Here is a 17,540-nt window from a genome sequence, read left to right on the forward strand (position 1 = left end):
ATTAACTATATAATGTAGATTGCCTCACATATTTACCCAGTTTACATGGCCATCTGTCATGTAATGTCCAATGTCAAATGATCATGTAACGGCCACTGCTACCTCCTCATCTTTTAATAATGATGTATGGTATGACACACCCTAAAGGCTGAACCACAGCATTTTAACCATGATAATCACTTCTTGCTGCCCCTATAGGAATACATTACATATTCTTGCTTCCGAGCTGCGAGTTGGAAGCAAAAATATGCCATGCATAGTTCATGGGAGGATTGAGACGGTAATTGGCCTGTGTGAAAACTGTGTGCCAGCCTGAAAGAAATTTTGCATTCAATATCCATTAAGTAAAAGTAAAGAATAGGTATGTTTTCAAGATATGCTTACCTCCAACCAAACTGCCCCATAAAAGGTGAAATGCCTTAACACACTGAACAATAATATGGCCAGCATCTTTGTGATACAAATAAAATTGTTCTTAACTTGAAAGATTTTAAATTAACACTGAACTCAAAATCATAATATGCAATGGCCACCTCCAGCCTCCAGGCTCAAGGACTGGTGGAATCTGAATCGGTAAAACTAACATGTATGGCGCCTAAGAGCCCGCTCTATACTTTCAGTAAATGATTTTGTTCTTTCCACTTTACTTGCTTAATGCTTACCCAAAGGTATTTCTCGACTTCTAAAATGATATCTTATATAACATCCACTTGACATCCAGTCTCCACACACGGAGGAATACACACAGTTATGCGAGCGGCGACTACACAGCGTCTTGAACGTCTAATGTTTAGGGGCATCGCCATGTTTGTTCTGGAACGATAAAATTTATATCTCATCTAGCTTATGCTTTGAATGAAACATATTTATTATTTAAAAGATAAAATTTTAAAACAAAATTGAAATAAAAAGACAGAAAAATGTATAGGTATCAAGAAGGCTGTAAATTATGGTTCATAGTTTCACTAATTGACCTCTATCAATGGTTTCACTTTTGACCCAGAAATGGCGCTTGTGTTTCAATAATTGCGCAGGGAAAACAGCGAATTTTGCGTAAAAAAATATATTGGTCAAATAAAGGCTTGTAGAAAGTGAACAATTGTTTTTGGATATAATTACAAATAATTGCTGTGTCGGGCTCCTCTGGAAAACCGAAAACTACAGGTAAAAGTAGGTATGCAAAATGGGTCGCGTACAAAGCAAGGGATTCGTACATCAAACTGGAAAATCTGAGTGTTTGGCAATGGGCATTGGCATGAATGCATTCTCTCATACCCATAGCATTACATCCTAGAATACGCCAGTAATATCTGAACCAATTACTTCTGCATATGTGGCAAAACTGTGCAATTGCATTTCACAATGGCACAATTACATTTGCACATGGCTTATGCGTAGTTACATAACACAAAATCTGCCTACTGGGGTTAAATTGTAAAGTGAACGTAAGTTAAACTTGAACTTAAAGCAAGTAGACCTGTTTTGCATTTGTAAGATCAATGAGCAGTGTATTCCTCCATTTCAGCAGCTGCATCATGTCTGCGGAGCCTCCTGTGATTGAGCCGTGTCCGGACGGGCTAACCACTCAGCAGACTGCTCTGCTTACCTCCGAGTATGAGGTGTTGCGGCTGGTGCTGTCACACCTGCCATGTTCGCGACTGCACTCGGCTCGCGCTGTCTGCCGCGCCTGGCGCGACGTTGCCGACATCATACTGAAGAAGCGGCGCCTGGCCAGCTGGCAGCCACCGCTGTGGGACACGGAGACGGTACCCGCCGGCGAGCCTCCCGCCGAGGCAGCCAGCCGTCTGGTGCGCCGCCTGCTCGAAAGATGCTACTCGGAGCCGGCGGTGGCGCTGTTCGCACAGTCGCTGAAGGGCTCGGCCGGCCGCCGCCGTCAAGTACCACGGATCGAGCCGCTGCTGCCGCCCGGCTGCGCGGCCGCCGGAGTCAGTTCACTCTCCGGCTGCGTGGCCACGCCGGCCGCCGGCGCGCCGCTGGAGGAGCAGGCCGGGGACCGGCTGGGGGTGCTGCTAATCCCCCGCCGGCCCGGCGCCCAGGTGGGTCTGTGTCTGGTGCGGTGTCGCTCCCCGGCCACTGTCGAACAGGTCCGACCGCAGCTTGAGGACGGCGCCTGGGACCGTCTGCGCGGCGCGCTGGTCTTCTTCAGCTCCCGGCGCGGGATGCACACCGCCTCAGCCCTGGCGCGGCTGATTCACAGCGAGTTTGGCGGCACGGTGGCGCTGGCCGGCGGGTGGGTGGACCTACTCTCGCCTCGAGCGCCCGCCGACGCCGCTCTGCTCGTCTACTTCAGCGGACCGGGCGTGCGCGGAGCGTCTGCTGTGGTGGACGAGCGTGAGGGCGGCACGCGGCCGCCACTCGACACGGCCGGCGCCGCCCAGATGCTGGCCGATCTGCGCTACCCCGCCGCCGACACCATAGGCTTCATGTCGGCGTGCTGCGGCCGCGGCGGGTACGCTTTCGTGCCGGGCTTTGAGGCGGCCGAGTTTGCCCGAGTGGTGCCTGACGTGCCGCTGCTGGGGGTGTTCGTGAATGGCGAGCTCGGCGCGATGACTGTTGGAGGTAAGAAGCACCGCTTCCCCACGGACCCCGACGATCCGATGATCATGTCCTATACGACCCTGTTCATGGTGGTGAACTTCTGCGGAGAGGATGCTCGGGAAGACGACAAGAGCCGGGGAGATCGGAACGGTGACAGGGCTGTGACGAGGAACTGAGCTTCCCGAACCGGGGCCAACCGGACGGCTCGACGGACAGAGGTGAGGACACTGCTGGGTGATGCTGTGCTGTGTCTTGTGTTGGTGCAGTCGTTCTAAATTGGATGATCAGCTCGAAGTCTCAGCTCAGTTATACAGGGGTGTGAAAGATGTCGGTTGATTCGGTTATATTTCGATTTAGTTAGCGTGGATGAGCTGCATAAATGAACAGGATTCGTCGCTTGGTGTATGTGGTGAAATGCGTTATGAACGTCCGTGATATTTGTTAATGTAATATTTACCGCAAATCCTCCGATTTGCGACTTTTGTCCGTGACCTCAAGCGTGACTTCTGAGCTGTCGGGTGTGTGCTACGTGATCTTGCGAATGCTGAGTTGTTTCCGGCTCGCCAATGCCTCCCTGACACGGTGTATTCAGTTTGTTTCTATGACCTTTTTCGCTCTGGATAGACAAACGATAGACAAACATGCTTAGTAGGTACCTATAGCGTTTTATATATTTTGTTTGCAATGCTACCGTGCCAATAAGTAACTGTACAACGCAGCATTGTTTCAATTTCATCGTGATTAATTTGAAATATGCATGCTTCCAAAGCTACCAGTTTTTCTGACAAAAGGTCTGCAGTTAACGCAGCAGATGCATTGATCCCCTTAGAGATGTATTTATTCTACGCTATATTCATTCTTAACTGAATAAGTGAATTGGCACGTCATTTCTATAAGTTTCTATCAGTTTTCATGAAGTTTTTATTCAGATGTGATCTCCGATGTTTTCCAATCACTATCACTCAATTACATTGTTGATTGCGATATATTGCCGTTGGCCCAAACCTCTTAGTTGCGGGCGCCAGAGGAATAGATGTTGCATGTGCTCATCTCGGAGTGAGACTTCTACTTTTCGACAATAACTGAACGATAACTTCAAATGGGGTTTCTAAACAGGACGTGATGAGCCAGGTTCGTCTAATGAGTCCGAGATGAGTGTACTGGAGAAAAACAGGTGACATACAGAGCAGAGGCTGTTGACGGCTCGTAACTGTGATGTTCAACTTTATCACGCGTTCATTAGCTTTCTGAACGTTATCAGTCTTTGGAAGGTTGTAGCTGTACAGCCAATGTTTAGTAGCTGAGAGTGATTCGGTTTGATTTATAATAATATCAGGGTTTTGCGGAGCTTATTGCGTTTCTGTTGAGTAATCTGCGGGGCCAATGCTTTTATTCGCCACTTTGTCATACTTTGAGTGTCTCGAGTGCAACGGCTAATTGAACTATTCGTAAAATGTGTAACGAAACATTGTTAACAGACACAGGGCTATGTCCGTGAACTTAGCGACGTATACGTATACGTATTCAGCGACGAATTCCAAATCACTACAGATTCATGGCACGGGTTAAGTTGACCATGCTGAACACGGATATGACATTTATTTTAACTTTTGAGCTGATCTTCATGGTTAAAATCCGGTTTAAATGACGGGGAACCGCATAACGTCGCGAAAATAAAAACCCACGAACTCCAAAGTATATGCAAAATGTAGAGCTCATCCAGATCTAACGTCCGTGGAAGAATCCAAGCTCGTTGCTCAAGGCCTTCATGGTTAAAATCCGGTTTAAATGACGGGGAACCGCATAACGTCGCGAAAATAAAAACCCACGAATTCCAAAGTATGTGCAAAATGTAGAGCTCATCCAGATCTAACGTCCGTGGAAGAATCCAAGTTCGTGGCTCTTTAACTTCATGATTGATATCTGGTTTAAATGACGGGGAACCGCATAACGTCGCGAAAATAAAAACCCACGAATTCCAAAGTATGTGCAAAATGTAGAGCTCATCCAGATCTAACGTCCGTGGAAGAAACCAAGTTCGTGGCTCTTTAACTTCATGGTTAATATCTGGTTTGAATGACGGGGAACCGCATAACGTCGCGAAAATAAAAACCCACGAATTCCAAAGTATATGCAAAATGTAGAGCTCATCCAGATCTAACGTCCGTGGAAGAATCCAAGCTCGTTGCTCAACGCCTTCATGGTTAAAATCCGGTTTAAATGACGGGGAACCGCATAACGTCGCGAAAATAAAAACCCACGAATTCCAAAGTATTTGCAAAATATAGAGCTTATCCAGATCTAACGTCCGTGGAAGAATCCAAGTTCGTGGCTCTTTAACTTCATGGTTAATATCTGGTTTAAATGACGGGAACCGCATAACGTCGCGAAAATAAAACCCACGAATTCCAAAGTATGTGCAAAATGTAGAGCTCATCCAGATCTAACGTCCGTGGAAGAAACCAAGTTCGTGGCTCTTTAACTTCATGGTTAATATCTGGTTTGAATGACGGGGAACCGCATAACGTCGTGAAAATAAAAACCCACGAATTCCAAAATATATGCAAAATGTAGAGCTCATCCAGATCTAACGTCCGTGGAAGAATCCAAGCTCGTGGCTCAACGCCTTCATGGTTAAAATCCGGTTTAAATGACGGGGAACCGCATAACGTCGCGAAAATAAGAACCCACGAATTCCAAAGTATGTGTAAAATGTATAGCTCATCCAGATCTAACGTCCGTGGAAGAATCCAAGCTCGTGGCTCAACGCCTTCATGGTTAAAATCCGGTTTAAATGACGGGGAACCGCATAACGTCGCGAAAATAAAAACCCACGAATTCCAAAGTATATGCAAAATGTAGAGCTCATCCAGATCTAACGTCCGTGGAAGAATCAAAGCTCGTGGCTCAACGCCTTCATGGTTAAAATCCGGTTTAAATGACGGGGAACCGCATAACGTCGCGAAAATAAAAACCCACGAATTCCAAAGTATGTGCAAAATGTAGAGCTCCTCCAGATCTAATGTCCGTGGCAGAATCCAAGCTCGTGGCTCTTTAACTTCATGGTTAAAATCCGGTTTAAATGACGGGGAACCGCATAACGTCGCGAAAATAATAACCCACGAATTCCAAAGTATGTGCAAAATATAGAGCTCATCGAAATCTAACGTCCTTGGAAGAATCCAGGCTCGTGGCTCTTTAACTTCATGGTTAAATCCGGTTTAAATGACGGGGAACCGCATAACGTCGCCAAAATAAAAACCCACGAATTCCAAAGTATGTGCAAAATGTAGAGCTCATCCAGATCTAACGTCCGTGGAAGAATCCAACTTTGTGGCTCTTTAACTTCATGGTTAATATCTGGTTTAAATGACCGGGAACCGCATAACGTCGCGAAAATAAAAACCCACGAATTCCAAAGTATGTGCAAAATGTAGAGCTCACCCAGATCTAACGTCCGTGGAAGAAACCAAGTTCGTGGCTCTTTAACTTCATGGTTAATATCTGGTTTGAATGACGGGGAACCGCATAACGTCGCGAAAATAAAAACCCACGAATTCCAAAGTATATGCAAAATGTAGAGCTCATCCAGATCTAACGTCCGTGGAAGAATCAAAGCTCGTGGCTCAACGCCTTCATGGTTAAAATCCGGTTTAAATGACGGGGAACCGCATAACGTCGCGAAAATAAAAACCCACGAATTCCAAAGTATATGCAAAATGTAGAGCTCATCCAGATCTAACGTCCGTGGAAGAATCCAAGCTCGTTGCTCAACGCCTTCATGGTTAAAATCAGGTTTAAATGACGGGGAACCGCATAACGTCGCGAAAATAAAAACCCACGAATTCCAAAGTATTTGCAAAATGTAGAGCTTATCCAGATCTAACGTCCGTGGAAGAATCCAAGTTCGTGGCTCTTTAACTTCATGGTTAATATCTGGTTTAAATGACGGGAACCGCATAACGTCGCGAAAATAAAAACCCACGAATTCCAAAGTATGTGCAAAATGTAGAGCTCATCCAGATCTAACGTCCGTGGAAGAAACCAAGTTCGTGGCTCTTTAACTTCATGGTTAATATCTGGTTTGAATGACGGGGAACCCCATAACGTCGTGAAAATAAAAACCCACGAATTCCAAAGTATATGCAAAATGTAGAGCTCATCCAGATCTAACGTCCGTGGAAGAATCCAAGCTCGTGGCTCAACGCCTTCATGGTTAAAATCCGGTTTAAATGACGGGGAACCGCATAACGTCGCGAAAATAAGAACCCACGAATTCCAAAGTATGTGCAAAATGTAGAGCTCATCCAGATCTAACGTCCGTGGAAGAATCCAAGCTCGTGGCTCAACGCCTTCATGGTTAAAATCCGGTTTAAATGACGGGGAACCGCATAACGTCGCGAAAATAAAAACCCACGAATTCCAAAGTATATGCAAAATGTAGAGCTAATCCAGATCTAACGTCCGTGGAAGAATCCAAGCTCGTTGCTCAACGCCTTCATGGTTAAAATCCGGTTTAAATGACGGGGAACCGCATAACGTCGCGAAAATAAAAACCCACGAATTCCAAAGTATGTGCAAAATGTAGAGCTCCTCCAGATCTAACGTCCGTGGCAGAATCCAAGCTCGTGGCTCTTTAACTTCATTGTTAAAATCCGGTTTAAATGACGGGGAACCGCATAACGTCGCGAAAATAAAAACCCACGAATTCCAAAGTATGTGCAAAATGTAGAGCTCATCGAAATCTAACGTCCTTGGAAGAATCCAGGCTCGTGGCTCTTTAACTTCATGGTTAAATCCGGTTTAAATGACGGGGAACCGCATAACGTCGCCAAAATAAAAACCAACGAATTCCAAAGTATGTGCAAAATGTAGAGCTCATCCAGATCTAACGTCCGTGGAAGAATCCAACTTTGTGGCTCTTTAACTTCATGGTTAATATCTGGTTTAAATGACCGGGAACCGCATAACGTCGCGAAAATAAAAACCCACGAATTCCAAAGTATGTGCAAAATGTAGAGCTCACCCAGATCTAACGTTCGTGGAAGAAACCAAGTTAGTGGCTCTTTAACTTCATGGTTAATATCTGGTTTGAATGACGGGGAACCGCATAACGTCGCGAAAATAAAAACCCACGAATTCCAAAGTATATGCAAAATGTAGAGCTCATCCAGATCTAACGTCCGTGGAAGAATCCAAGCTCGTGGCTCAACGCCTTCATGGTTAAAATCCGGTTTAAATGACGTGGATCCGCATAACGTCGCGAATATAAAAACCCACGAATTCCAAAGTATGTGCAAAATGTAGAGCTCATCCAGATCTAACGTCCGTGGAAGAATCCAAGCTCGTGGCTCAACGCCTTCATGGTTAAAATCCGGTTTAAATGACGGGGAACCGCATAACGTCGCGAAAATAAAACCCACGAATTTTCAAAAGTATGTGCAAAATGTAGAGCTCATCCAGATCTAACGTCCGTGGAAGAATCCAAGCTCGTGGCTGAACGCCTTCATAGTTAAAATCCGGTTTAAATGACGGGAACCGTCATTTAAACCATTAACCATTAACCATAAACCATTAACCCGCGCCCCACTGGGGTCTGTGTATAACACGCCCCACTAGGGGGGCTATGAATAGCCCCCCTCGTAACTCCGAAACTACTGAGCCGATCGTCGAAATTCACACGGTATCTTATAGCCCCGGAAAAACTGTTGGGACGAAACCTAATTTCATTGACCTTTAGGTCACCAATGACGTCACATGTCAGGTCAAAGTAAAAAATTATCGATAGTTGTACATATTTTGCACATTTGCACATTTTGCACATATTTTGGAATTCGTGGGTTTTTATTTTCGCGACGTTATGCGGTTCCCCGTCATTTGAACCAGATATTAACCATGAAGTTAAAGAGCCACGAACTTGGATTCTTCCACGGACGTTAGATCTGGATGAGCTCTACATTTTGCACATACTTTGGAATTCGTTGGTTTTTATTTTCGCGACGGTATGTGGTTCCCCGTCATTTAAACCAGATATTAACCATGAAGTTAAAGAGCCACGAGCCTGGATTCTTCTACGGACGTTAGATCTGGATGAGCTCTATATTTGGCACAATTTTTGTATTTCGTGGGTTTTTATTTTCGCGACGTTATGCGGTTCCCCGTCATTTAAACCGGATTTTAACCACGAAAGCGTTAGGCCACGAACTTGGATTCTTCCACGGACGTTAGATCTGGATGAGCTCTACATTTTTCACATACTTTGGAATTAGTGGGTTTTTATTTTCGCGACGTTATGCGGTTCCCCGTCATATAAACCGGATTTTAACCATGAAGGCGTTGAGCCACGAGCTTGGATTCTTCCACGGACGTTAGATCTGGATGAGCTCTACATTTTGCACATATTTTGGAATTCGTGGGTTTTTATTTTCGCGACGTTATGCGGTTCCCCGTCATTTAAACCGGATTTTGACCATGAAGTTAAAGAGCCACGAGCTTGGATTCTGCCACGGACGTTAGATCTGGATGAGCTCTACATTTTACACATACTTTGGAATTCGTGGGTTTTTATTTTCGCGACGTTATGCGGTTCCCCGTCATTTAAACCGGATTTTAACCATGAAGGCGTTGAGCCATGAACTTGGATTCTTCCACGGACGTTTGATCTGGATGTGCTCTACATTTTACACATACTTTGGAATTCGTGGGTTTTTATTTTCGTGACGTTGTGCGGTTCCCCGTCATTTAAACCGGATTTTAACCATGGAGGCGTTGAGCCACGAGCTTGGATTCTTCCACGGACGTTAGACCTGGATGAGCTCTACATTTTGCATATACTTTGGAATTCGTGGGTTTTTATTTTCGCGACGTTATGCGGTTCCCCGTCATTTAAACCAGATATTAACCATGAAGTTAAAGAGCCACGAACTTGGTTTCTTCCACGGACGCTAGATCTGGATGAGCTTTACATTTTGCACATATTTTGGAATTCGTGGGTTTTTATTTTCGCGACGTTATGCGGTTCCCCGTCATTTAAACCAGATATTAACCATGAAGGCGTTAAGCCACGAGCTTGGATTCTTCCACGGACGTTAGATCTCGATGAGCTCTACATTTTGCACATATTTTGGAATTCGTGGGTTTTTATTTTCGCGACGTTATGCGGTTCCCCGTCATTTAAACCGGATTTTAACCATGAAGTTAAAGAGCCACGAGCTTGGATTCTGCCACGGACGTTAGATCTGGATGAGCTCTACATTTTGCACATACTTTGGAATTCGTGGGTTCTTATTTTCGCGACGTTATGCGGTTCCCCGTCATTTAAACCGGATTTTAACCATGAAGGCGTTGAGCCACGAGCTTGGATTCTTCCACAGACGTTAGATCTGGATGAGCTCTACATTTTGCATATACTTTGGAATTCGTGGGTTTTTATTTTCGCGACGTTATGCGGTTCCCCGTCATTTAAACCGGATTTTAACCATGAAGGCGTTGAGCCACGAGCTTGGATTCTTCCACGGACGTTAGATGTGGAGAAGCTCTACATTTTGCACATACTTTGGAATTCGTGGGTTTCTATTTTCGCGACGTTATGCTGTTCCCCGTCATTTAAACCGGATTTTAACCATGAAGTTAAAGAGCCACGAGCTTGGATTCTTCCACGGACGTTAGATCTGGATGAGCTCTACATTTCGCATATACTTTGGAATTCGTGGGTTTTTATTTTCGCGACGTTATGCGGTTCCCCGTCATTCAAACCAGATATTAACCATGAAGTTAAAGAGCCACGAACTTGGTTTCTTCCACGGACGTTAGATCTGGATGACCTCTACATTTTGCACATACTTTGGAATTCGTGGGTTTTTATTTTCGCGACGTTATGCGGTTCCCCGTCATTCAAACTAGATATTAACCATGAAGTTAAAGAGCCACGAACTTGGTTTCTTCCACGGACGTTAGATCTGGATGAGCTCTACATTTTGCACATACTTTGGAATTCGTGGGTTTTTATTTTCGCGACGTTATGCGGTTCCCCGTCATTTAAACCAGATATTAACCATGAAGTTAAAGAGCCACGAACTTGAATTCTTCCACGGACGTTAGATCTGGATGAGCTCTACATTTTGCACATACTTTGGAATTCGTGGGTTTTTATTTTGGCGACGTTATGTGGTTCCCCGTCATTTAAACCGGATTTTAACCATGAAGTTAAAGAGCCACGAGCTTGGATTCTTCCACGGACGTTAGATCTCGATGAGCTCTACATTTTGCACATACTTTGGAATTCGTGGGTTTTTATTTTCGCGACGTTATGCGGTTCCCCGTCATTCAAACCAGATATTAACCATGAAGTTAAAGAGCCACGAACTTGGTTTCTTCCACGGACGTTAGATCTGGATGAGCTCTACATTTTGCACATACTTTGTAATTCGTGGGTTTTTATTTTCGCGACGTTATGCGGTTCCCCGTCATTTAAACCAGATATTAACCATGAAGTTAAAGAGCCACGAACTTGGATTCTTCCACGGACGTTAGATCTGGATGAGCTCTACATTTTGCACATACTTTGGAATTCGTGGGTTTTTATTTTGGCGACGGTTTGCGGTTCCCTGTCATTTAAACCGGATTTTAACCATGAAGTTAAAGAGCCACGAGCTTAGATTCTTCCACGGACGGTAGATATCGATGAGCTCTAAATTTTGCACATACTTTGGAATTCGTGGGTTTTTATTTTCGTGACGTTATGCGGTTCCCCGTCATTTAAACCGGATTTTAACCATGGAGGCGTTGAGCCACGAGCTTGGATTCTTCCACGGACGTTAGATCTGGATTAGCTCTACATTTTGCATATACTTTGGAATTCGTGGGTTTTTATTTTCGCGACGTTATGCGGTTCCCCGTCATTTAAACCAGATATTAACCATGAAGTTAAAGAGCCACGAACTTGGTTTCTTCCACGGACGCTAGATCTGGATAAGCTCTACATTTTGCACTTACTTTGGAATTCGTGGGTTTTTATTTTGGCGACGTTATGCGGTTCCCCGTCATTTAAACCAGATATTAACCATGAAGTTAAAGATCCACGAACTTGGATTCTTCCACGGACGTTAGATCTCGATGAGCTCTACATTTTGCACATATTTTGGAATTCGTGGGTTTTTATTTTCGCGACGTTATGCGGTTCCCCGTCATTTAAACCGGATTTTAACCATGAAGGCGTTGAGCCACGAGCTTGGATTCTTCCACGGAAGTTAGATCTGGATGAGTTCTACATTTTGCATATACTTTGAACTCGTGGGTTTTTATTTTCGCGACGTTATGCGGTTCCCCGTCATTTAAACCGGATTTTAACCATGAAGGCGTTGAGCCACGAGCTTGGATTCCTCCACGGACGTTAGATCTGGATGAGCGTAACATTTTGCACATACTTTGGAATTCGTGGGTTTTTATTTTCGCGACGTTATGCGGTTCCGCGTCATTTAAACCGGATTTTAACCATGAAGGCGTTGAGCCACGAGCTTGGATTCTTCCACGGACGTTAGATCTGGATGAGCTCTACATTTTGCATATACTTTGGAATTCGTGGGTTTTTATTTTCGTGACGTTATGCGGTTCCCCGTCATTCAAACCAGATATTAACCATGAAGTTAAAGAGCCACGAACTTGGTTTCTTCCACGGACGTTAGATCTGGATGAGCTCTACATTTTACACATACTTTGGAATTCGTGGGTTTTTATTTTCGCGACGTTATGCGGTTCCCCGTCATTTAAACCAGATATTAACCATGAAGTTAAAGAGCCACGAACTTGGATTCTTCCACGGACGTTAGATCTGGATGAGCTCTACATTTTGCACATACTTTGGAATTCGTGGGTTTTTATTTTGGCGACGTTATGTGGTTCCCCGTCATTTAAACCGGATTTTAACCATGAAGTTAAAGAGCCACGAGCTTGGATTCTTCCACGGACGTTAGATCTCGATGAGCTCTACATTTTGCACATACTTTGGAATTCGTGGGTTTTTATTTTGGCGACGTTATGCGGTTCCCCGTCATTTAAACCGGATTTTAACCATGAAGTTAAAGAGCCACGAGCTTGGATTCTGCCACGGACGTTAGATCTTGATGAGCTCTACATTTTGCACATACTTTGGAATTCGTGGGTTTTTATTTTCGCGACGTTATGCGGTTCCCCGTCATTTAAACCGGATTTTAACCATGAAGGCGTTGAGCAACGAGCTTGGATTCTTCCACGGACGTTAGATCTGGATGAGCTTTACATTTTGCATATACTTTGGAATTCGTGGGTTTTTATTTTCGCGACGTTATGCGGTTCCCCGTCATTTAAACCGGATTTTAACCATGATGATCAGCTCAAAAGTTAAAATAAATGTCATATTCGTGTTCAGCAAGTTCAACTTAACCCATGCCATGAATCTGAAGTGATTTGGAATTCGTCGCTGAATACGTATACGTATACGTCGCTAAGTTCACGGACATCACAGGGCTGGGATGTAGGCCGCCTCTGCTCCCAGATTATTGCAGAACAATGGCTATCAACAGGTTTTCCGTGCGTCCCGGAACCTCTCTCGCTGCAATGTTTTTTAGTTTTGTGGTTAGAAAGTGTAGCGAATTTTTGTCACAAGCACGCTACCCGTTATCATCACGGTTCTCACAGAACGTTTCTATAAAAATTGCGGCCTTTAGGGCTTTCGATCGAGAAATAGGTTGACGGAGGAGAGCGAGGAATGATAGCAGAGGTGAACAGTGAACACTAAATGAATGTGACTGGCTGTAGCGCCCATACGTGTCGCAATGACGACTGTGAGAACGAAATGAACGGCTGGGATGAAGAACAGACAAACAAAACAAACCGCATCTAGCGATATTTATTCTGTCCATTCGCACCATCAACATAACAAAGACTACTTGGGTAATCAATATAAATTAAGCAATCAACAATGCGTCAATAATGATAACAACATACGACGAATTAACTCATTTTTTTATTGCCTGTTTGCGAGAACGGGCGTTAAAGCTAGTTTACCATAAAAACAAGTAACTTCATGGAAATAAATCACTGAATACAAAGCATACAAGACTGTTCTGATTCTAATATCTCAAGGCCTGTGTGCGAGCCAAAGAGAAGCAAACTCTGAGAAAATGGCCAGTGCGAAGCACGTAGTCCTTTTCATTGGAACAAAAGTTAAAGAAATGACCGTCACGTTTAAAACTTGGCACCAGTCAGAAACTTCAAATAGCTCGTGCGCACTTTAGCGTGCACATTGACTACATAGTTCTCGACTCTTCGGTCAGTAGAGGTCACGGACGGTCTCAGCACAGTATCGCACATGATGCTCACGAAATTGAGTGCTTTGGTGTTAGCGTCTCACGTAACATTATTCACGAATAAGGGCTGTACAAAAAGTCGGGTACAATTAAAATGAAACGAAACCAACCAAGTCAATATCACTGTCTTATCTACCAGCTATGTATAACAAAACGACTTCCAGCACCTAAGTGCCTACTTCATTAGCTGCATTGACACTGTCCGTGCACCAACAACGATTCACTGGTTTCGCTGGCATTCTTGGCAGTCTTCCGACCCTGATAACTATTAAGTGTCAGGTCATTCCTGGCCGTTCACCTGTCATTCTGTTAGATCCAGACTGCGTGCCGATATGCCCTGTGCCGCCTGCACCTGTCTCCTGTTCAGGAGAAACTGTGCCCAGTCCATGTTCTGCCACACAGCGGTATCCGGATCATCGTCCTCGACCTCCACCAACAGCGTCGCATCACTTGGGTCAGCCAGCTCCTCATCCTCTTGCTCCTTTGCATCGTCCTCCTGTTTCTTCTCGTCCTTAGCATTCTCTCTCCTTGACTCGGGCGTAGGGGTTGTCTGCTCCACGGCGACGCTCTCTGTTCTCTCGTTAACCACTTTCACCTCATCCCCTGGCCCTCGTCGGCTAGTGTTCACACTGACTCGCTCCTTTGTCTCGTCCTGTACCGACTCTCCACGCTGCGTATCCTGTTCGTTTTCTCCCGTCCTCACCGGCACGCCGTCTCCGTGCGCCGTCACCTCAAACACGTTGATGCCGTTGTTGAAGTCCTCCCATCGCCCAGTAGCGGTGGCCGACTGCGACTCCGCCCTGGCCGCCTGCTTCCACACTTCCTCCAGCGTGTCGACCAGCAGCGGCGCCATGGTCGGTGCCAGACGCGTGGCCGACTGGGCCGCGCCTCCCAGCACCCCTGCCGCGCGAGCGATGGCGGCGCCCATCCCGGGGAAGGGCACCGCCATGGCTGAGCCGAACTTGTCGAGGATGGCGGCAGCAGCGCTGAGCGGTAGCGTGAGACCCTCGGTGGCAGTCAGCACTAACCCGGAGCTCACCTTTGAGAGGTCGCCGCGCTTGATCGGTTCCGGGGGATGCCGCGGTCTTCCAGAAGCTGAGGAAGTGTTCGCTGTGGTCGGAGAACGTCCTGGCGCCGCTGGTGGGGTGTTGATACCATGGGAGCCCCTAGTCTGGTCACCAGACTGCCTCCACAGGTCGGCATTTCTGAGCTCAGTGAGCAGGGCAGCTCTCTGCGCCTCAGAACGCCTCAGCTGAGTCGTAAACCGAACCGGGCTGATGAACTCCGAGCTGCGCGACGGCGTCCGTCCAGAGGGCAGCACTGTCTGCGCAGCTGGGTCTCCTGTCGAGAGCGCCGGCTGCTGTGCTGAGGGTGTTTGGAGGGCGTACGGGTAGAAGCCTGCCGTCGGAAGCTGCTGATACTGCCGAGGGACCTCGTACGGGCCGTACTGAGGGAGCTGTGACGTCACTAGTGGTACTTGAGCCGGCCGCTGAGGAAGAGGAACAGGTGGCGCCACCAGCGCCAGCATTGCCTGAGGCTGAGGGACGTCCTCTGGATCTTGGAAATGTTCTGGAAGGCTGGAGAATCTCTCCGGGATCTCCTCAGAGTCCTGACGGAGGCTCGAACGCCTAGCCTGGATAGGACGCACCGGGGCCATCAGAGGGACCGCCAGCGCCGGCTGGGATGGGTAGAGAGGGCGTCGGAGAGCGGAAAGGAGCTCACTCCTCTGAGAGTACTCCGCTGGCTGCGGAGGGACGGCGGGCGACCTGATCAGATTCTGCAGCGCAGCGAGTGGTGGTTGAGCTCCGGAGCTCAGCGGGTACGGCAGTGACCTCAGGGGAGCGGTGAAACCTGGGGCGGTACTGTAAACCGGTCCCATCGTCTGCGGCCGGGGCGCGATGTGTTGTTGAACCGGAGGGACGCCCGACTGCCACTGTTGTCCCCTCGGAGGATAGTAGGGAGGGACCTGCGCCGCTAAGATCCCCGCTCGGTGGTCGAACTCTGGAGGTGCGGAGAACGGTGCGGTGTTCCGTTCGCTGTACCCCGGAGGAGTGAGTCTTCCGAGGGGCGCAGCACCGTGGCCGACCTGGGATAGGGCGTACGGAGATCTGACCTCGGCGACCTGACGCCAAGGAGCGGGCGGCTGCAGCTGACCCAGCCTGTTCCGCAGCACCAATGGATCGGGTAGACCCATGGGAGCGGCGGTTGCGTCACTTGGGCCGCGATCTCTCCAGGCTTCTGCCGGGTGCCAGTGAGGGTTAGGCCGTACTGCTCGGCCGGCTGACCTCTCCTGCCACCAGCCTCCAGGCCAGACTCCAGTGACGTCACGATCGTACACCGATGACGTCACAGGGGCGTGTGGTGGGGTTTGGCGAGGAGGGAGGTCCCATCGGGAAGGGCGTAAGGCAGTGTGGGCATGGCCACCCAGTAGGAGGGGGATGAGGGCGGCTGTCCAAATCACGGACATAGGGCGACTTGGAGAGGATTGTGAGAGGACAAATGGTCAAAGTCGCGGCGTCCCGGGAACTCTGATGGCAGTTTTCACACCTGAAAGAAATACAGGCTTTTATTAGCATAATGATTTCGTTAAATTTGAGGTCATTGACAAATAGAAATATCCACCGAGGCCCAAAGGAGATCAACATCCGTGACGAATTTGACATGCCCCCTTACTTGTTTTCTAATCGATCATTACGTTATCTGTCGTTCGATTGTGTAGTTATATTAAATTATTTTGTTGTATTTATTCAAGCATGTCGTTAAAACGGCTGGTTTAGGTGTCCCTAGGTGACTGATAAAATGTAAGAACCTTGCATCAAAATGCTAATTTTAATCAATAAATATGAATTGAATATTAAATACCTAAGCTCGTCAGTCTATCAAACGCTTAGCTAACATATAAACGTTACGTCTCAAACCTTATGTCTCATGATTTTCACGTCGGTATAAATTGATTTCCTAATGGTAGGTAGTACCTATATTGGTATGTGCATTCTTATCGGTTCCCAGATGATAAAAGATAAGCATTCGGAACATCGTCATGCTGGATTTGCATTATTTTGGCGAAAGTAATTAATTACAGCAGGTGATATTCGTGCAGTTAGGTATAGAACTTGAACATGTTACGATTAAAATCAATGTTGACCACTATGCGCCGAGTAGTTTGTACCATTATCGGGATAATTTACCTTATCCTTAACACAGTTGTCCAACGAATCGTTTCGCTGTTCACTCCAGCTCACCTGTTATTGTTGCCGGTACACCGTCAAAGTCCGGACGTCACCACTGACTCCGCCTGTCGCCTGCCAATATCAATCGCACTCTGTCTGGCTTTGTCCCCTTCCCGGACCGTTCCTCCGCGATTCACCGCCGTCCGACACCGCCCGACTCGCGATCGACTCTGACTCTGACTCCGGTCGGCTGAATTCACCAGCCTCTCTGTGTTCGGGACCCTCCCCCGCCGCCCCTACCCCCTGGAAACCGGAACTGCAGGCTGGACCGGAACTGTGAACGACTTTCGCTCTTCTTCGAGGACCGGTTCGAAGGAAAGTGCGCCAGGATCTGCGGCTGGTGGAGCCGGTACCGACTGCAGAGGGAAACGACAGACAGACGGCGCCGGGGGAGGGGTAAAGCGAA

The 17,540-nt window shown here is 46.9% G+C and overlaps 3 protein-coding genes across 10 annotated transcripts in view; 1 reads left to right on the plus strand and 2 right to left on the minus strand.

The window, feature by feature from the left end:
• Positions 1-817, minus strand: part of LOC122388099 (FAD synthase-like) — a 31,819-nt gene extending 31,002 nt beyond the window's left edge. The window contains exon 1 of one of the 2 annotated variants that reach the window (XM_043378885.1): positions 663-817. In XM_043378885.1, coding sequence (XP_043234820.1) covers positions 663-717 — 55 coding nt within the window. In that variant the 5' untranslated portion in view covers positions 718-817. The remainder of the gene's footprint in view (positions 1-662) is intronic. The other variant, XM_043378886.1, reaches the window with a different exon arrangement.
• A 167-nt stretch (positions 818-984) lies between these two features.
• On the plus strand, positions 985-3,277 carry LOC122388102 (F-box only protein 22-like). Of its 7 annotated transcripts, none has more exons than XM_043378896.1 (2): positions 985-1,174; positions 1,529-3,277. In XM_043378896.1, the coding sequence occupies exon 2, from the start codon at positions 1,536-1,538 to the stop codon at positions 2,733-2,735; it is 1,200 nt and encodes a 399-aa protein (XP_043234831.1). In that variant the 5' UTR covers positions 985-1,174; positions 1,529-1,535; the 3' UTR covers positions 2,736-3,277. The 7 variants fall into 7 exon arrangements, with proteins under 7 accessions (XP_043234831.1, XP_043234825.1, XP_043234827.1 ...); XM_043378890.1 differs by having other exon boundaries at positions 987-1,170; positions 1,526-3,277; XM_043378892.1 differs by having other exon boundaries at positions 1,007-1,174; positions 1,526-3,277.
• Positions 3,278-13,434: 10,157 nt separating this feature from the next.
• LOC122388097 lies at positions 13,435-17,291 on the minus strand. The gene is made up of 2 exons (XM_043378882.1): positions 17,147-17,291; positions 13,435-16,451 (listed from the first exon to the last, which is right to left on the minus strand). Exon 2 carries the CDS (start codon positions 16,369-16,371, stop codon positions 14,206-14,208), a length of 2,166 nt encoding a protein of 721 aa, XP_043234817.1. The 5' UTR covers positions 16,372-16,451; positions 17,147-17,291; the 3' UTR covers positions 13,435-14,205.
• Positions 17,292-17,540: the final 249 nt, after the last annotated feature.

Source organism: Amphibalanus amphitrite, unplaced genomic scaffold, assembly GCF_019059575.1.
Source record: "Amphibalanus amphitrite isolate SeventyFive unplaced genomic scaffold, NRLGWU_Aamphi_draft 000308F_arrow, whole genome shotgun sequence".
Taxonomy (NCBI): domain Eukaryota; kingdom Metazoa; phylum Arthropoda; class Thecostraca; order Balanomorpha; family Balanidae; genus Amphibalanus; species Amphibalanus amphitrite.

Coding starts and splice junctions, on each gene's coding strand:
- LOC122388097 (XM_043378882.1), bottom strand. CDS start 16,371: ATGTCCGTGATTTGGACAGCCGCCCTCATCCCCCTCCTACTGGGTGGC.
- LOC122388102 (XM_043378895.1), top strand. CDS start 1,260: ATGCATTCTCTCATACCCATAGCATTACATCCTAGAATACGCCA. Junction 1,304..1,525: donor TTACATCCTAGAATACGCCA/GTAATATCTGAA, acceptor CCTCCATTTCAG/CAGCTGCATCATGTCTGCGG.